We start from the raw sequence: 21,398 nt of genomic DNA, 5'->3' as shown, positions 1-21,398 counted from the left end.
GACCTTTAAAGGGGATTAACTCAGCTTATACCACCACTTCAGTCATGAACAATTTCTTTCCCTTTTTCGAGATATCAAACAAAATAATTAAGTACCACTAGTTAATTAACTAATTTTATACAATTGATTCTTGTGCTGTCAGGTAAAAGAAATAATTGTGCCAAATTTCAGTTATCCGAGATTAGGTGTGGGAGAAATAACGTGTACAAATTTTTTTACCACAAAGACAGAGTTGATAAAAGCTTTTATACAATATCAGTGTTGATTTTACAACTGTGAACCAAGCAATACAAGTTGGTTATTGGTTTCTTAAATGACATATCTACAAATAGACAATCACAAAATTTTATAGAAAATTTTTTTTTCGAAACATGATCGCGGAGATCATCAATCAAAGCAAACGTCTCTAGTCTACAGATAATTTTTTTTAAGATGCGTCATCTAACTTTAATAGGCTTCGGGCATTTTTGGATGTTATCTTTGGTAGTTGTATTGACAACACATCACCCTCGCAGGATAAGAGGTCACAGAGTCCAGCAAACTCTAGTACCTGTTTTAACGATAAATTTCAAACTAACAATAGTTGGACAAGTTAGCGGAAGTCTAAATGTCACATATTGTCTGAGTCCGTGTTACAATCAATTATCCGATTTAACCCTAATTATCAATACTGCATTGACCTTTGTAATTTTGTTTAATTGTATATGCACTCGTTTGATTTCTAAGGGGTGGATCGGGAAAAACCCTTTTATATTGCAGATAACTAGAAATACCAGGAACAGCTATAAATAGATCCGCGTGCTGATTTGTTCAAGTCGTTTCAACTTCGATTAATTGATAACAAGATATACAACACGTGTGTTGATTAAAGAGTTACTTATCAGAAAGTTAAGAAATCACTGCTCGCAAAGAACTTCCTTCAGGGAACAATACCAGGAGAAAAAAAGTGCATACGATAAGACAATATAAAAAAATGCACAGGCTTGTTATTAAAGGATATTGTATCCAAGGCAAAAGACAGTGAAGAATGACGAACCAGGGTCAGCCATGGAGCCCAAACCGTGCCAAAACGGTTCAACAGACAAAGGGCTAGATGAAGGGTGACAATGTAATATAGAATGCATATCTACATAAAGGCCTTGTAGCCATCTTAATTTGCCTACTTATAAGTTATACCATATCAATGCTTCAAATAATACATGCGAAGCTCTCGTATCATCTTATTAATGCAAATGTCGCGTTGCAAGATCAATCAACCGTACCCTAATGACCACACCATATAAAAGAAAGTTAGGTACACATACAAGATTATAATATATAACACTGTTGTTTGATATTTGCAGTTTCCCATCTACAAAACTTTGCGTCAAGAGATAAGGCAAAATTTTAGCGACAGGGCAAAAGTTGTTTTCTTATATCGTAAATAATCTGACGCGACCCAATTACAATAATTAGACTTATTAACAATGCGAAATAATATCTATAATCACCCGTACCGTTTTGGAATGATATAAGTTTTATTGACATTGGAATAAATAAATACACAATTGATATTAAATCACATATCATGAACAACTTAGAAGAATAAACAATGAAAATATACATATAGACATATTTATAGTTCATTTCTCATTTCCGGTGAAAGCAATAAAGACTTCAATGTTTAATTGCTTAATTTATTTTTTATTTTATTTAATTTATAAATCAGAATATTAAGAATTCAAAGTAATGATATTGGAGGCTAGGTGGCTGAGTGGTAAAGCGCTTGGCTTTCGAACCAAATGTCCCGGGTTCGAATCCTGGTGAAGAATAATTCTTTTACTTTCGGAAAGACTTAGCTTTAGGACGCCCAGCTCTAAAAAAAGGCGGTTGGTCGTTGTGCTGGCCACATGACATCCTCGTTAACCGTGGGATACAGAAACGGATGACCTTTACATCATCAGCCCCATAGATCACAAGGTCTGAAAGAGGAACTAGAAGAACTACTACTATGCAAAGATATTACGTATCACATTTTGAGTAAAATTTCTTAATAATAGGTTTGATTCGTTTAAGCTTATCTCTTCTACTTTTGAAACACTTCTCAACATAGTCCAGAAAAGCCTTAAGATCTTCCACCTGATAAATCTAGTACTAACGTTTTCAGCACATGACGATCCAAGACACATTTTTTACTGACACTCCATTTGGATGGAGAGCTTTGATAAAAGCTTCCAATCCAGTATGCTGCATTGTAATCAATTATTCTGCAACTAAAGCTTGAAGTTAATTGTAGTTTTGTTTCTAGATCCAAGAAATTTCCTTGCATTTTAGACACTTCTCTCTCTATCGTGTTGTCTTCATATGTTGGACCGCATTTCTAGCTTATTAAAAGTGCTAGAAAGCTGAAAGTTGGCAAGACTACAGAGTACTATCCAAATAATCTTTTCATATACTAGTCAACCAGTCTATTTGTAGTCAAGTACTAACGTAAAGCGAGTCAATAGTAATGTGTTTTCACACTGTTTTCTCAAGTGCAAACTTTCCACAATTTGCAGTTTTTAGCTTTAGATTTATGTGGCAATGCATAACTCGTTGGGGTAAGGATAACTCCAGATCTACGTTCTTCTTGTAGTTACACGTTGTTTTTCAGATATGATAACCCGTGACTCAAGCATAGCCCACTTCTTTCAGTCTAGAGGAAGATTTTCGTCACGCTCGGCTGCACACTCAGTACTTAAACTGGTGAAGTCGAGACTACTCGTTACAGAAGGCCTCAACACCCACCTGCAACGTCACAACCAATGGGAAGTTTAGACCAATAGCTCGTTGCCACGTTGTACAGAGCTGTGACGTGGTAACGAGCTATTGGTGTAAACTGCCCACTGGTTACAAAGTTGCAGGTCGATTTTTATGCCCTCTATAACGATTGGTCTCGGTTAAGTTGGCCGGAAAAAAAGACAAAATATATTCTAGATGTCCAGGTAAGCTTCAAGTTGTGTCCCTTATTAGTTGGGGCAACAAATTTACTGGCCAGCACATGAAAAAAAATCAAAGAAAGTCAAACAAACGGCTCAGAATCTTCACATGTCTGAATAGATTAACAGTACTGTACTGTAAAAGATAGGGCAAATTACAGAGGTTTATTGGTCATAGTTATTCATTGCTGATTAATGTTCGTTGATTGGTTCATACTGTCAGCCATTTATAGTTGCACAGTACACATCTTTTATTTGTCACTGTGATTAATTTCATGGTTTTGATTTATATTCATTTTATGTGGATATGTCATTGAATAGATTGAACTTAACGCAAAGTTGATATTGTATGCATTCCGTGTATGTTAATGTAATAGGTGAATCTGTGAGATACATTGAAACACAAAGATAACGCAGATAACACAGATACTTCAGCTCGACCAAACTTTGTCATTAGTGCATCCACAACAAGGAAATGCCCTTGCACCTTAGTGTGCTGATTACTACATATGTGTCTCGGAGAGCACTGTGCTCCACGGGCTCAACGCTTCTAGTGATGCTATGTTCCCTTGTACCTTAGTGAACTGACCACTCCATATGTCTCTCAGAGAGCTCTGCTGTCCATGGACACAAGGCTTCAAGTGATGCTACGTTCCCTTGTACCTTAGTGAACTGACCACTCCATATGTCTCTCAGAGAGCTCTGCTGTCCATGGACACAAGGCTTCAAGTGATGCTACGTTCCCTTGTACCTTAGTGAACTGACCACTCCATATGTCTCTCAGAGAGCTCTGCTGTCCATGGACACAAGGCTTCAAGTGATGCTACGTTCCCTTGTATCTTAGTGAACTGACCACTCCATATGTCTCTCAGAGAGCTCTGCTGTCCATGGACACAAGGCTTCTAGCTGTGCCACGTTTCTCCTTCAAACGTTGCGGTCTGCGGGCTTTACAGTGCATGGACCAATGGTTTGGAACTCACTCCCCATCCACTTTAGACAGACAACATGCTTCACTACATTCGTGATAAACACTAAGACTTCTCTGTTCAGGACTTTTAAAGATTAGTTTGTCATCTTAACTCTCACGATTGTTATGTTATCATACCGCTTTAAGCCTACATTATATTTGTCAACAGAGGTAAATACATTAAAGTTGTCATCACTATTATTATTAACACTCAGTGAGAAGAATGCCACAATTGACATAAGATCATGAATGGAATGATTGGTAAAGTCAATTTTCACCATTATTAACCCTTAAAATGCTGAGCTGTTTTAATTACAATTGTGTTGTTTAAAGGCTAAAACTAGCACACGCGCTTTAAGGGTTAAACCGTTGCCGCTTGAGGATACTTTGAAAGTATAGTTCACATAGACGTTCAGAATTACAAATTCTCTGTCAAAACTATGAATCTACGTTATTTTGTTATTCTTTGCAAGGTGACAGTGTCGTCTGCTACTGAAGGAGTCTCACACGACATTTGAAGATTATCTCGTCGTTCCGGATATAGTTCCGCGTTTTGATGACGTCGTGTTGGATAAACTCAACAAGGCCCCAACTGTCAGTGTCAGAATCTGATGTTCCGGAAGGTTCCCGGAACTGAAATTGATTTTCTCCAGCTTTCAGCGAGGCGCCGCAGGTTTCTGTGAATACAACAAGAAACAAAAACAAAAACTAACTTATTTAGTAATTTAAAAAAAAAAAATCTGATTATTATGTAATAAAAAAGTCGATAATATTCTTAAATGAAATTCGAAATTTTTACAGAGTATGTAATAATTCGAAATCATTGTAATGCAAAGTTGAAAATAGTATGTAATTAAATGCGAAAATATGCAATAAAAAATTTGTAATTATTATGCAATAAATGAAATATTATAACAAAATATCAAAATTACTGTTCTCTTAGCAATTGTATATAACGAGGCCTAGATTTCATATAAACAAAATAAATGTAGGGCTAAATATTAGATTTAAAAAACAGTCTTTATTGCATATATTACACGCAAAGAATGAATAAAGAAGAGTGATTGATATACTTTTAGAAATAGGAATTAATTTAAGGTTTGCTGACATTGTAATCAAGGTGTACTTAGTTTTAATGCTATATACACATCATTTGAGTGATTAAAATACTTTTATATTTGCAATATAAACATCTGCGCAACAAACATAAGAGTCTCTTCGATTGATCCTTAGATTGTATCTAATTGTTTTATAGATTGTTCCTGATTGAGTTTTATATTTTAAGTCACTGGTTAAGAGTTTGTACCTGATTGATTTATTAAAACAATGTCCAAAGAGAGATAAACCGGCCAGGTCAAGAGTTTGTCATAGTCTCCCTTGATGACACGAAGAAACACCGACAGGCCTTTGTCTCGTGCGGTGCCGTCACCATTTAGGTAGGCCTCCATTTGACACCTGTAACAAACAGAATATAAAGTGATATAAGTTGACTGGCCGAGACATACAGCGCTTGCTCTTCCAACCAAACGGACCTGACGTCGAGAATTAAAGGCGGTTGGCCCTTGTCCTGGATGACTTGTTATCATTTGACACTAGAAACAACTTCCCCCCATTGATTGCAATGTCTAAAATGGAACTTTGCTCCCCTTCAATTTATTATTATTATAGCTTTTATACTGCGCTACTTTCATGCTTATAGCATGCTCAGAGCGCTTTGGTCCAATCTCATTTGTGGACCAGTGGGGGGAGGGGGTATCTAGAAGTTGGTTTTCCGTGCTGCCTTTAGGGGCTCAGTAAACACAACTCTGCCCGAGTCGGGTGTCGAACCTCGAGCCAAGCCAAGTTCAAGCGCACTTAGCCTCTCGACCACACTTCTTTATGTTAGAAAGAGCTTGATTTTAAAGTGAGAAGTTTGTCTTAGTTTGTCTTAGTTTGTCTTAGTTTGTCTTAGTTTTGAATGTTTCTTCGGTATTGAAGATTATTACATCCTACCCTAAATCTCCTGCAGATTGTCGCGAAACGGCGAGGAAGTTTCGAACCTGGGACGATCCATAGACAGCACAGAGCGAATACCACACCACCGTGTATTTCAATTAGGAAATCCAATAAGGGTTTGAAGTTTTAACATCATTTCTTAAAAAGTTATTTTCCGATTTGTGTGGGAGATTTCCAAGCCCACAGAAGCCACGGGGGGGGGGGGGGGGCTGGTCACGTGTTAGGAAAACTATAAATGCTATATTATAGAGTTGACCACAATATTTGTAAGTGTGTGTGTGTGTGTTGACAAAGCTTTTATCAAATCACTCTGTCTGTCTGTCTGTCTGGTACATTTTTAATATACGTTATTTCTCCCAAACCCAATCCCGGATCAAGTTGATAATAAGCACAATTCTTTCATTATTCTGACAAAACAAGAATACTTCAAAATGTACACATTAGTTAAATAATTGTTGGCCATAATAAGCCAATAAGGTATTTTGTTTGGCATCGAACAAGGGAAAGAAATTGTACTTGAAGTTGAATTAGTCCCCTTTATAACTTATGTATAGAATTAGGTCGTCGCTTAAGACTTTAAAACTGAAAATAGATAGCTTTGAAACCTTCTATTTTCATAAGCACTTCATTTGCAAAGTGGTTAGTGTATTGGCTTGAGAAGGCTTGAGCCATCGAGTTTTAATTCAAATCGTACAACTTGCCGAAAAAAAAATACATTTAGAAAGCTATCATGCCATCGAGAGGTTCTATAAATAGAACAATGGAGGACGAAATAACCTCTATGAAATTATTGCTATGTATTGTGGGCGATATGGACTATACGCCTACGCCTTGCTATTAAAATGCACCTTTTATAACACTTCATATACTGAGAATAAAATCGTTCATTCTTGCATTAAATAATGAACAAAATATGTTCCCCAACGAATTTAAATTTATATGTGTAGCAAAACGAGGAGTACATTTTAGGAAGAGAAATTAATGGCAATGAGATTTGAGAGTTTTTACATTTCAACATTTCACATATTCACTAGAAATTGAAAACCAAAACTAAGTTTATTGTTTGAAGTAATTAGACTGTCTTTTAATAACAAATTTTTGTTGTTAGATATATATGTCTTTAACATTGAATCTTAACGCTAATAAAGAAAAGCAAAAGACAAAAAAAAAGAAAAAAACTTTTCTATAAAGACAAAGCTTAATGTGTATTAATTAGTTTGGATCAGTCGTGTAATGTAATTTGTAATAGATCTAGACTAACAATAATAAATCTGTGTGATTCGAAATATATTTATTTTACCAAATGTTTTTGTTTAGCGCAATTTCATGCTTTTAGCATTTTCAACACTTAATGATCCTATCACATGTCTGGACCAGTTGGAGAGAAAGAACGAAGTATTGTACTTAAAAAAAAAAGGATCGACCTGAATTCGAAGTTGTGGGCTAAAGCCTTCTCAGGCCAACGCGTTAACCACTCTGCTAGGGAAGAGTCTATGAACATGGAAGATTGTAGAGTTATCTCTTGTTTTTTTTTCATGTTTGTGTTCACTAAGCCTGAGACAGCAGCCTAAAAAAGGGGGACTAATTCAGCTTATACCACCACTTCAGTCAAGTACTATTTTTTCCCTTATTTGAGATACCAAACAAAGTAATTTATTAACAAAAGTTAATTAACTAATTGGTTGTTGTTTTTTTTTCAATTTGATTTTTGTGTTCACAGGTAAGAGAAATAATTGTGCAAATTTAGCTTGATCCGAGATCGGCCAGACCGAGTGAGTTGATATACACTTTGTAATATAGTCACCTTTGAAGACAGCTTATATAAAGTCTTCATTAAGAACCCGAATTTTACATTTATTCACTTGCAGCTCCTGCCGTCTGGCAGGAAACCCGGCCAATAAACCCTGAAAATAAACCTTGACAATAAACCTGGACAATAATCTGAACAATAAACCCGAACAATAAACCCGGACAATAAATCTGGACAATAAAGCCGGACAATAAACCAGGTCAATAAAGCTGGTCAATTAACCTGGACAAAAAACCCAGAGAATAAACCTGGACAATAAATCTGGACAATAAAGCCGGACAATAAACCAGGTCAATAAAGCTGGTCAATTAACCTGGACAAAAAACCCAGAGAATAAACCTGGACAATAAATCTGGACAATAAAGCCGGACAATAAACCAGGTCAATAAAGCTGGTCAATTAACCTGGACAAAAAACCCAGAGAATAAACCTGGACAATAAATCTGGTCAATAAATCTGGTCAATAAAGCTGGACAATAAATCTGGTCAATAAATCTGGTCAATAAAGCTGGACAATAAATCTGGTCAATAAATCTGGTCAATAAAGCTGGACAATAAATCTGGTCAATAAATCTGGTCAATAAAGCTGGACAATAAATCTGGTCAATAAGCCTGGACAATAAACCCTCACTTATAAAGAAACATCAAAAACAAGACATACTTCCTGTATGCTCCAGCGAGTGTTCAAAGATAAAATCTAAGGTCTTGCATAGAAAAAAGGTCTACTTATATGTAAGTGCGTACTCCTTCTATCCACCTACCTGTATCCACAGTGAGCCAGGTAGAATGGACTGGATGTTTGTTTCGGCATGTACCCTAAATGTTCCGACCTGAGCTTGCTGAAGTAGTCGGAGATGGTCCACTTGAACGTCATCTCAATAGGCTTGATGTCAGGTAGTATTGCTCTCATGGGAGGAGTCAGTGTTGGCTTACCTGTAAATTGGTCATTTGAATATAGTCAGTAAGTTGCATTGTCTTGGTCTGGCATTTACTCCAGGAAAAAGGCAGACGGATAGCTGATTAAATCAGGAAATTATGCAAATCAGCAATTACGTTTTTCTAGTGATGTTTATTTCGCACATTAGCAATCACATTTTAACAAGGTTACAAAGACAGTTTGTGTGGGAACACAAACTCACAATCGGCCCCCAAACTGGTCCTCCCAGGCAGGTAATTAGGCAGGATTCAATATTTTCAGAAAGAACATCAGAATTAAATTCTATCAAAGGCAAAATGACAGAGAAGAATGGAGAAAGAAGGTTGACAGATCTTGTGTGGTGCCCCAACGATCCAGCCGACCAAGGGATAGGTGAAAGTGAATGTGAAGTTAAATGTGAACCTGGCCTAAATGATGTTATATAATGAAGATCTAATTGATCTAATTGTTTTGTAAAGAGTCAATCTCTTATTCAAAGCCTGAAGGGAAAAAAAAAACATTTCCGTACATAGTATATTAAAAAATCTCCCCTTCCTTTAGTTTAGTGATTTATTACTATTAGTCATTGTTACAGTTATGAGATAATGTGAAATACTACTTATTAATTGTTGTTTTAAATTATATTCCACTTATATGCATACTAAATAGATTTTTTTCCATTCAAAAATAAAGGTAAAAATTTATTTTTGTAAATGTAGTAGTTAGTATGACAGATCCTACTTAACGTAGCAATACAATTGTAAAAAAAAAATATTTTTTTTGGACAAAAAATCTAAAACCGTTTGCATAAAGTGTTATTCTTACATGTCATTTTGTTTTTCTTCAATTAAAAATAACAACATCTCACAAGACAGAACAGACACAACCTACAGAGAGGCTCATGAAACAGTAAGCACATTCAACCATAACACTCAAAATAGAAGAAATCGCGTGCAATGATACTTAATCTAACTTAGCTGTAGATAGAATAGAATTGATGTCAAGATTATTAGCTTTGACATCAACAAATCTAAGATAGGGCTCTAGTTTCGCATTATTAAGATTAAACATACTAATAATAGTTATTATTACATAATAATAATTATAGCTTTTATATAAAGCTACTTTCATGCTTATAGCATGCTCAGAGCGCTTTGGTCAATCTCATGTGTGGACCAGTTGGGGGGAGGGGGGGGGGAGGGGGGGGAAGGGATATCTGGGAAAAGGTTTTCCGTGCTGCCCTTTAGGTGCTCATTAAACACAACTCTTCGTGTCGGGTTTCGAACCTCGACCCCTCTTGATAGGTAGCCTTGCCAAGCCAGGTTCAAGCGTACTTATCCTCTCGACCACGCTTCCCATGCAATACATACCCACAACAAAATGGCATCCCGGGGGATTGCTGCAGTAGGCTCTGCCAGATTCATCCTTATTCCCATCAGACCTGCAAATCTTTGTAGACGCACTGCTGCCTCCCCAGGAATGGGCTGGCGGGCATGAAGGTATCATCACCTGGCTTCTGCATTCATTTGTTTCGTCATACAGGGCACAGTACTTGCTAGTGTATTCCGTTCTTTCCGATTCTAGTTCACTGACCTATACATACATTTTTTTTTTAAAGCTTCAAGATATATAAAGATATTTAACCTTTGCAATCAGTTAAATTAAAATAGTTTATTACGTGACCTTATAGTTAGCTTTCTGATTCCAGCCGGCTATAATAGATACCTGACATTATTTGGGAAAAGTAAAGGCGGTTGGTCGTTGTGTCACCCACATGTCATCCCCGTTAACCGTGGGCCACAGAAACCATCTGCCCCATAGAGCACAATGTCTGGAAGGTGAACTTTACTAATATATTTACTACTAGTCGACCGGCGGCGTAGCATACGCCGCTATTTTGCCGGTCTTAGGCCACTGCAACCTATGCGACCGCAGTGGGCCCCCACTTTCAAAGGATCCGCACTTTCATAGGACCAGCGCTAATTCAAGGTGTATAAATTATTAATTTAAACCATTTTTTAACTTAAAACAGATTTCCCGCGCCCTCATGTCGATTTACCAGGAGGTCAACAATTCTCAAAGATAGATTGAAACATTTGGTAATTCTTGCTAGTGAGCGGGATCTATGTAGGAAACAGAATTATTATGATATACTGTATGACTTTGCTATACGCAAGGCTCGTAAAGTAATTCTGTTCCTAATAAGGAATAAATAAAATGCAAGACGAATTTATTTTCTAATACAAACACATAAGTTTCTCATATTTTCCGCTTCCCTACCCAAACTTGACCCCGCGAAATTCGTTTCGCATAGGGCCCCACAATGGTTAAGTCCGGCCCTGCTATTTACATAAATATATACATAGTAGAATACTTAGATTAGTTCCTAGTCCAAACCTCCCGTAGAACAAAGGAGGATGGGAGCGGGCAGGGTTTGATAAATTTAAACGACATTCCATCGCGCAGCCATCCGTAGCGAGCTCTTGTTTTTTTTCGTGGGGTGACTATACACAGAAATAAGAGAGTGATCTTCCCATTTACTTCTCGTCTGACCTGATTAGGGAAGAAGATAATTATATATAAAGATTACTACAGTGAGTTTGTTGGACATGCTAGGTAAAGATACCAGTTCGGAGTCCCTATGTCACCTCTATTCATTTCTTCTAGGTCTTGATATAAATACTTATGTTTGGAGGTTCATAAAAGGTATAATAGATCTATACTTTATCTGTACATACGTTTAACCAGGGTTCTTTCTCGGGGAGAAGTGGGATGGGTGCGTGGTAAAAAATGTTCATATTTTTTTTTACTAAAATTCATTAATTTTTAAGAGAAAAACTATAAGTGGCTTATTGAATTAAAAAAAAAATATTCGCTACATTTCTTGTTTGAGTTTAAACCATTAAAAATGTGTAGGTTTAGGGCGTGATAAAATCGATTCTCTATAAAAAAAAAGTCATCAGTTGGGTAGACGCCCTGCAAACAAAAAAGGTCGATGAACTCAGTATAGTCAGGCGTATGGATCGCTATGCCTTGAAAGGGACTACTTTCAAAGAAAAACTCTTTTCTTGAAACGTGTGCCATTTCGTAGCTCATCTCAATCTAAGAATAGAACTAGTTGTTTATCTCCCTTTGATAGAGCACTTACACAAATAGAACAAGCAAAAACACACACAAACACAAAGCTGAATTCGAAATCAGGGCTCAAGACTACTTAGGTCGACACACTAACCACTTTGATAGTGAAGTGCCTATGAAAATAGAAGATTGTATAGTTATATATTGTTTGTTAGAAACTTACTACAAAGCGGCGACACAAGGGGACTAATTCAGCTTCAGCCAATTACAATTTCTTTCCCTTGTTCGAGATACCAAACAAAATACTTAATTACCAATAGTTAATAAACTAGTTTGTTACATTGATTCTTGTCCTGTGTTGTCGGGTAAAAGAAATAGATGTCCAAAATTTCAGCCTGATCCGAGATTGGGTGTAGGAGAAATAGCATTTACAAACATTTTACCAGACAGACAGATTGAGTTGATAAAAGCTTTGTAATAAAAGCTGAGAGTTTTATTTCGTCTGCGGATTCATTTTCCCGAACTGCTTACCTTTTCTTTGAGTTGTCTGGTTTGTTCTTTAAGAGAAATAATTTCGTTCTGCAAGATATCGTGAGACATGGCGTTATGTTTTAAGTTAGGCATTCCAGGATTGTCACCATTAAAGGGTGAAGTATTGACATACATCTGTTTCAGTTGAATGAACAGTTCTTCGTTTAGACCAGTCAACACGTCCTGAAAATAGATTTTTGTATAGCCCCATAATCGTCATGTCAATAATTATAACATTAAAAAAAATAAATATACGAATTGTGACTGTGTCAATAAACTTCTATTTGGTGGTTCATATAGTCTCAGGTATAATGTTCAGTTCCATGTAAATCTCAAGTATATTATCAGTCCAATGTAAGTCTCAGGTATAGTGTTCAGTCCAATGTAAGTCTCAGGTATAGTGTTCAGTCCAATGTAAGTTTAGATATAATGGTCAGTCCAATGTAAGTTTCAGGTATAATATTCAGTTTCATGTAAGTCTCAGGAATAATGGTCAGTCCAATGTAAGTCTCAGGTATAATGGTCAGTCCAATGTAAGTCTCAGGTATAATGGTCATTCCATTGTTAGTCTCAGGTATAGTGTTCAGTCTTATGTAAGTCTCAGGTATAATGGTCAGTCCAATGTAAGTCTCAGGTATAAAGGTCAGTCCACTGTAAGTCTTAGGTTTAAAGGTCAGTCCACTGTAAGTCTCAGGTATAATGGTCAGTCCACTGTAAGTCTCAGGTATAATGGTCAGTCCACTGTAAGTCTCAGGTATAATGGTCAGTCCACTGTAAGTCTCAGGTATAAAGGTCAGTCCACTGTAAATCTCAGGTATAATGGTCAGTCCAAAGTAAGTCTCAAGCATAATGGTCTGTTCGATGTAAAATATTAATATTAAAACATATTTGGAACTCTACTAGACTTTGGAAAAAAAAACAATCTGGGAAATGGTCATCAGCCTTACCGTGGGTTAAAACAGTTGTTAGAATAAACGATTAAGCCAAGAGGGAAGCCAAATCCAAAAAACATATATTGCTTTAAGGGGGGAGGGTGGTGAAGCAAAGTCCCAACAGTCACTATCCACACACCATTTTTAAAGGGGCAGTTTATTTTTATATGGGGAAATCTGCACGGCTGTTGTGGTACAAAGCTGGAATATGTGTGAGTTTACCCGTTGTGCTCAGACTTGGGCCTCACTTCTAAACCGAGCATCTTGGGATACTAGCTATTGATAATAGGGATACATTAATTTACATCTGCTTGGTTTTTTTTCCAGACAGAAGACTCAAAAGTAAAGTAGCAATTATACATAAAACACTGAACCATAATCTTCACAAAATGAATTAACAAAATTTAATAAAATACTCAGAAAGACACAAAGATAAAGGCACATTCCTCATCCCCTATGCTAGGACAAATTTGTACAAATACTCCTTCTTCCCTAGTGCTATTAGAGCATGGAATGGGTTGCCTGAGCTAGCCAGGAAAACCAGTGACTTGGCAGAATTTGAGTCATTGGTTAATATGCATGACTGAATGCATGACGCGTAGGATGTAATCATCTTCTTTTTTGAAGTAACGTCTGTATTATATAAGATAAGATAAGACAGGCGTTGGTTGAGACAGGCAGAAGCAGGCAAGCTTCCATAGGTCTAAAGTTACAAGAGTCAACTAATGGTGGGACATTTACGAAGAATCACTATCTCCTGAAAACCACAAAAAAAAAAAAAAAAAATTCCAGTGTCAGACTTACTTTGGTATAACTAGAACTGCGCCTCAACTGATGTTCTATCCTGGACTGTTTGGACATGACCTTAGTATCAGTCTGATGGTAGCTGAAACTGGACAGACGTCTGTGGTGAAGGGGCTAAATGACACAACATACGAAATGATGAGATTTAAACACAATGCGTTCAAAGTGAAACTTAGAAACAAGCCAAATATAAAAAAAAAAATTAAAGCTTAACTATTGGGAATAGCTCCTCATTTACAGCCATATCAGTTAATATAGTAAGAGTTATTTCCCCCTTACAATAGCCAACAAATTTAATAACTTACAACTACTTAGTTAACAAATGTTTTAATTTTTTTTTATTGATTCATGTTTTGTTCATCATCAATGAATGATTTGTGTAAAGTCTCAAACTTGATCCTAGAAATCAGGGCCGGTCCTAACAATTGCGGGGCCCTGTGCGAAACTGATTGCGCGGGTCCTGGTCTGGGTGGGAATAAGGATAATAAGTGAAAATTAAGATTTTGTATTAGAAAAAATATTCATTCCTTACTAAGTACAAAATTGCGATCAAATAAACTTTACTTTACTAACCTTGCAACCTATGGAACATTTATATGCCACTGACTATAAAAGAAAATAAGGTATTGGAACTTTCGGTTTAGGTACATTAAGTTTGCAAAAATATTAAAACAAATTAATTGAAAATTGTAGAAGCTGAATCGCTATATAACTTTGAACCATTAGCGTAGTTATGCTGTGGAAAGGGGGGGGGGAGAAAGTGAAAATCCCCTGGGCTTAAATGAGAGTTCGTTTTTTTTAAATTAAATATTAAATATTACAACATTATTCATGTCATGATGCAGAATGTCAAATACAGGGGCCCCCAAAGAGGCCAAGCCGCCCGGGCCCCCAAATCCCTTGCTACGCCACTGGTTTGAGCATAATAAGCATCCATATAGGTATTGTTTTATTTACATATATTCTTGGTTGATGTATGCATACAATATTTTAAAAAAAAGCAGTAATCAATTTTGCAAACAAGGGCATATATTGATAGTGTGTGTGTCTGTATGTGTTTCGCTCTATATTTGTGTTTAAATGTCTCAACCCAAAGAGTGTATTAACACAGAATTGGTCTCTTAGCTTTTGCATTATTCTTCAAATTCATCTATGCAGGGTCGGTCCTAACAATTGCGGGGCCCTAAGCGAAACTGATTGCGTGGGGCCTAGTCTGGGTGGGAATAAGGATAATAAGTGAAAATTAAGATTTTGTATTAGAAAAAAAATCGACTTTGCATTTTATTCATTCTTTACTAAGTACAAATTGCGATCCAGTTAACTTTACTTTATGAACCTTGCAACCTATGGCATATTTATATGCCAATAACTATAAAAGTAAATAAGGTATTGGAACTTTCGCTAAAAACTCGTCAGATTATTACATTTTATTACATGAAAAATGATTTCCTTTTTTTATCGCATGTACGATTGGCGTTTTCCGTAATAAATGACACCCACAAATGACAATTTTGTCAATTTTTCAGGAAATTTTTATGAGTTTTCAAGAGATTTTAATAAATGCAGGACATTTCCAGATATATTTTGCAATTTAATAATTACACATAGAATTAGCGCGGGGCCTATGAAAGCGCGGGTCCCACTGCGACCGCATAGGTTGCAGTGGCCTAAGACCGGCCCTGCTAGAAAGGGAAATGGGAGAAATAATAAAGTGTTCAAAATTTAGATGAGATATACAGACAGACAGACAGACAGACAGAGTGATTTGTTATAAGCTCGGTAAAAAAAAAATATGTTCCTATTTTGCAAACATTTTTTTTTACAGTGTCTTTTCCAAGTGGCGGGGTGTGGTGGTTGATTCCTAAAGCTCTTGGCTTACGAACCGAGGAGTCACGAGTTCGAATCTTGGTATTTTGAATTTTATTTTTTAGGACGCCCCTGAGTCCACCCTACTCTAATGGATGAATGACTTAAGTTGGGGAAAGTAAATGCGGTTGGTCATGACACCACATGACACCCTCGTCATTCTTCAGTAGAAGAAACAGCCAACCTTTACATCATATGCTTTACAGATCGCACTTATTGTAATGGGGTACTTTACTTTGCTTTACATACCTATGTAAATGATATTGAAGGCCTACATGCATAACATGATATTAGCATTATTACAGCAGTAAACAAGCCGTTTATCGATTCTTAATACGAATTTGGAGCAATAGTGTTTTTTTACTATGAAGGAAATTTATTTTTTTATTCTGTTATTAACTTGATAATTGGTCAAAGTTTAAATTCACATATCAAATAGTTAAATGCAAACAACTTTTGATCGTAGTGTTGCAACGATGATTAAAGATATGCTTAGCTCAAAGATCTCCAGAGCAGGGCACACCTCTCCTGAGTACCACGTGACACACCACCAGGTGACTAACAAAAAATATCCACAGTACTTATAACACACAGAAAGGTCCAGTGGTCAAGCTGGTAACGATAGTGCAAAAGCCAGGATTTGTGAATGGATCAAGTCCAAGTGTTACGATAGCTGGGATCTTTGTAATACTAGACGGGAAGTCTGGAAAGTTCTCAAACGCCCAAACATGAAGGACGAATGGTGGCAGATAGACAGAAAGGATCAGGCAGTTTTGTCACGATTTCGCACGGGACACTGTCCGATAGGAGCCTACTTCGCTAGGATCCGGGAGTATCAGGATCTCAGATGTGGACACTGTCACACGGAAGAGGAGACAGTTGAACACATCCTCTACGCTAGCAGGGTGCTTAGAAACACAAACACAGCTAGTCTTGAAACAGAAAGAACTGGTTAAAGCAGTGTCTTGCCCTGTACGGAAACAGGCGAACATTACAGAACACTACCAGATACCTGGACCGCGCAATAAGGGATTAATCCCAGCACGGAGCCTTAAGTTCTTGGAGGCTTACAAATGGTAACTCAGGAGCAAGTGGCAACTAAATTAACTTTACGTGGCCTTAAATAACCTCACTAAGAAAAATCACTCCTATTTTTAAGATGTATCGAAAGTAGTTTACTCCCCTTATGTCTCAACCATAGACATAAATAAATATAGACTGGAAAAAGGAAGTAACTTCATGTAACTTGAAAACATGTATATCTATTGTATTCGGATTTCCGAATTATGAAAAGTTGCATGATCTTCATTCTTAGAGATTAAACAAAGCTACACTGCCTCATTATTTACAATATATATAGGTGTGTATCAAAGTTAAAAAAGCACTTTTATACTGCTCATAAATGCTTTATAATAAAGTACACAAAATTGCAAGTCACAAATTTTCGTTTCATAAAAATCTTTAATTGGCCAGTCTATATTTATTTATGTCTATGGTCTCAACATAATATTACAATTTTTTAAAGCAGGAAATGGGCTTTCTATCGATTCATAATAACAATAAGACGAAATAGTTTTGTTACTGTGAAAGAAATTCGTTTTTTTTTAAATTCAATTATCAAGTTCATAATTCTTCAAAGTTTTAATTTACATATTCGAAAAAAAAAAAAGAATATTTGTATTGTAAAGTACACACAAAATAAATGAGAGCGCTTTATTTCCGGTTGATACTAGTTCGGCCACGATCCAATTATTTCATTTTCTTTATCCTAGTCTTGTGTCTGATTTCAGAATGGTGATTTCCGGACTATTCAATTCGTGAGAGAGATAAGATGAAGATTATGTGTTTTTCGCTTCCTCTTTGTTACTTATATTTAACTCATCGTGTTACTTTTTTGTGAATTAAATATTACTCCAGCTCAATTGTAAAGCACGTCTTGATCTAGGTAGCTTTCTGCTGCTTAGATTTTTTGTTTCTTCTAAAACGTGTACCATGTACAAAAACAACAACTCTAATTCTTAAGCGTTCCGCATCGGCAGAAAGTTGCTTAAACTTGATTGATAAAGTAAACTCATCAGTCTGAGGAATCATAGGATGAAGTGTAAACCTTATCTGTTTCTTTGTCCTACGGTTAACGTGGGTGTCACGTGGCCAGCACAACGACTTAAACTTTTTTTTTCTTTTCCTCGACTAATGTGCGGTACCTATTAGAGCAGGGGTTCTCAACCTGTGGGTCGCGACCCCTTTGGGGTCGATTGACGATTTGCCAGGGGTCGCCTAAGACCATCGAAAATATGGATTGTTTTTGTCTAATCTTTTATTGCTGTGTGTGTGTGTGAGGGGGGTCGCGGCAAAGTGGGGGATTGTAAAAAGGGGTCGCCGATCACAAAAGGTTGAGAACCGCTGTATTAGAGTAATGTGGAGGCAGAGGCGCCCAAAGATCCCGAAATTGAAAATCCTAGTCTTGACCAGGATTCGAACCTAGGATCCCAAGTTCGGGAGCAAAGCCTTTACCGCTCAGCCACCGAGCCTCCCCTTTATAATTGAAGACTATCTAATTCTAGTTCTAAACTTCCACAGAACGGGATGGGATGGTAGGGACTCAAACTCGGGACATTCGTGATGGCTGTTCGAAGAGTATACCACAAGAACAAAAAGCAAACAAACCTAGACACTAAAGCCAAAAAAAGACAGACCAATGGTGATATAATTTAGGCATGAACACAGACCTGTCTTTCCAAGAGCTCCTTCAAGTGTTGCTCATGGTCTCGCTGTCTCTTTTTCATATCTTCCTGCTGCTTCTTGAGAAGCTTGATCTCCGTCAGCAGCGAAGGGACGTCCTGCTCCTCCTCCGTGTCGCTGCTCAGGGAGCTCAGGCTGGAAGTGCTCCAAGCACGCTCTGCTGAGTGAGTGTTGATGGTCTCCAGGGCCTTCCATCTTTTGAGTTCTAGAGCGACCAAAAATTACTTCTTTATAAGAACATTTATCATCATTTTCTATCTTCGAAAACTCTTCTGGCTTCTTTTTTGTTTGGTATTCAGAAGATTGCAAGTTAAGTACACTTAAATTGACGAAAAGATGAGATATATGAATACTGAAGTGTGAGAGACTTTTAAGACAGTAGAGCAAGTCAATATGATGATCTTAAGTGCATTTCATGTTCAGTAATTCGTCTTTTATCGGGCTTGTTTAGTTCACGCAAAAGACGTCTATACAACGATGGTACATTACTCAGGTAAATTAGTCCGGTCTTAAGTAGCAGATGGCTGCCTGGTCGTGCGGTTTGCGCGCTGGACTGTCATTCGGATATAGCGATGATTTAGGGTTCAAACCCCGCCCGCTCCCATCACCCGTCGTCCTGCGGGAGGTTTCGACTAGGAAACAGACTATCTTCAGCTCTGAAGGAACATCCGAAACATATAAAACATTTATTTTTTACATATGGGTAACTAGGGGGAGGGACAGAGGGGGAGGATACTATTTGTAATAGTAGGCCTCTACACTGACTTGCGTCGTTGCAACCTGTGGGGCCCACAAGTTGCGACGTTGAAGGTCAGTGTTCAGGCCTTCTAGTGACGATTGGTCTCGATTGGACCATAGCATTCTGAGCATGCTATAAGCATGAAAATTGCGCTATATAGAAGCTATTTAAAAACATTAACAAAATACATATTACCTGTTTTGTTCTCAACAACCTCTAGATTTAGGTAAATTTGTTACGAAGACGATATCAGTCTGCTTAAACACGAAAGAAACTCGGGTGACTAAACTTTACTAAGTCACCAAACTGAGATGTATTTTGGCTTGATTCCATAGGTAACATCTGACGAACTTTAAAGGACAGTCTGTACAGCTCATTTAGTATTCCCCGTGTGGTACCATTTGTAAGCCTCCATGCACTAAGGCTCCGTACTGGGATTAATCCCTTTCAGCACGGTCCAGGTATCTGGCAGTGTTCTGAGGTCTTCTGTCTCCGTACAAGACATGCATCAGTTCTGTTTCAAGACAAGTCGTATCTTCGATTGTGTGTACCGCGTGGTACCTGCACTTGCTATCACTCCCATGTTTGTATTACCCATGGTGTAATGGGCTGTATATGCCTTGACATATTACCCATTTTGTTTATCCCATGGTGTATTACCCACTTTGAAATACCAACCTGTTTCCCCAATGGCCGACTCGTAGCTAGGCGGAGACTCTGTTATAATGTCATAATGGTCCTCGTATTCCAAACATTTCCTTGAAGAGTTCCAGGCATCCACCACAGACTGACACACACAAAAAACGTTTAGTGTAGAATCCAGACATTAGTGCAGTTGTCAGGGAACAAAGACGGTAAGGATTGTACATTGGAAAACAAAATTCGTTAACAATCATAGAAATGAGGGGGATAATAAAATAAAAAAAGAAATTGGAAAAAAACTATGAAATAATTATAAACTGAATAACGAAAATTAAAACTAAAACTAAAATGAGACTTAAAGTAAAAATTTTAGAGAAATTTATTACAAAAATACGAGCCATAACTAGTCTTATTTTATACATAAAACACTGAACCATAATCTTTAAATACAAAAAACAAAATCTAATAAAATACTCAGAAAGACACAAAGATAAAGGCACATTTCTCGTTCCATATGCTAGGCAAATTTGTACAAGTGCTCCTTCTTCCCTAGTGCTATTAGAGCATGGAATGGGTTGCCTGAGCTAGCCAGGAAAACCAGTGACTTGGCAGAATTTAAGTCATTGGTTAACATGCATGACTAGATGCATGCCAAGTAGAACGTAATCATCTTCTTTTTTGAAGTAACGTCTGTATTATATAAGATAAGATAAGATACGGAAAAGAACTTTTAATTCCGTTATCGTTTTGGCTTAAGTACAGTTAATACACTACCTAACATTTCGTAAACATAATTAATAGCTTACTTTTCAAATTCGTCTCTCGTTTGTCCCGATATGGCTCTGTATGCTTTTGTTTACATTTTGTCTTGTTATAAAGAAAAAAAATGTCATTAAACAAAACCAAATACATAAAATGTCTTACCTTCTTTCTTAGACGAATATTCCCATAACGTAGATTTAAATAGACTGCATTCATGGCTACAGTTTTTTCAGTGGCCTTACACCAGGTCTTGAGAAGACCAGGAAACCAAACAGTGAGATGAGCTCTACTTCAGGGCTATCTCTGACCTCGACAATAACTGCTCACTTAAGCAGCATATATACAGGCACGTACTCACCAGCAAGTGTTCAAGTCTGCTCTACGTACTTGGCGTGGGAAGAAAATTAGAACTTTATCTACTTTTCACATTCCAATTGTCTGTTTACTTCCACTCATGACCAGAGGCGTAGATAGGGTGGGGGAGGGAGGGGAGAGAATTCGAAAATTCCCCTCGGGCCCCAATTAAGGTGGGCCCCCAAAAGAGTATTTAATTAAATTAAATATTACGCAAAATGCAGGGGCCCCCAAAAAGGTCAAGCCGCCCGGGCCCCCCTAATGATTGCAAATTCATAGCTACGCCACTGCTCATGACTCATA

General features: G+C 37.2%; 1 protein-coding gene across 2 annotated transcripts; it reads right to left on the bottom strand.

The window, feature by feature from the left end:
• Window positions 1-1,662: 1,662 nt before the first annotated feature.
• Window positions 1,663-21,111, bottom strand: LOC106078230 (uncharacterized). Of its 2 annotated transcripts, XM_056038583.1 has the most exons (10): window positions 20,904-21,111; window positions 20,016-20,124; window positions 18,586-18,803; window positions 13,991-14,104; window positions 12,255-12,437; window positions 10,016-10,238; window positions 8,491-8,662; window positions 5,231-5,379; window positions 4,292-4,601; window positions 1,663-4,213 (listed from the first exon to the last, which is right to left on the bottom strand). In XM_056038583.1, exons 1-9 carry the CDS (start codon window positions 20,955-20,957, stop codon window positions 4,414-4,416), a joined length of 1,410 nt encoding a protein of 469 aa, XP_055894558.1. In that variant the 5' UTR covers window positions 20,958-21,111; the 3' UTR covers window positions 1,663-4,213; window positions 4,292-4,413. The 2 variants fall into 2 exon arrangements, with proteins under 2 accessions (XP_055894558.1, XP_055894559.1); XM_056038584.1 differs by lacking the exons at window positions 18,586-18,803; window positions 20,016-20,124; window positions 20,904-21,111 and adding an exon at window positions 16,672-17,323.
• Between the last annotated feature and the right edge of the window lie 287 nt (window positions 21,112-21,398).

The sequence above is a fragment of the Biomphalaria glabrata genome, chromosome 8 (assembly GCF_947242115.1).
Source record: "Biomphalaria glabrata chromosome 8, xgBioGlab47.1, whole genome shotgun sequence".
Taxonomy (NCBI): domain Eukaryota; kingdom Metazoa; phylum Mollusca; class Gastropoda; family Planorbidae; genus Biomphalaria; species Biomphalaria glabrata.
The sequence above is the reverse complement of the archived record's forward strand: the minus strand, read 5'-3'. Positions and strand labels throughout refer to the sequence as shown.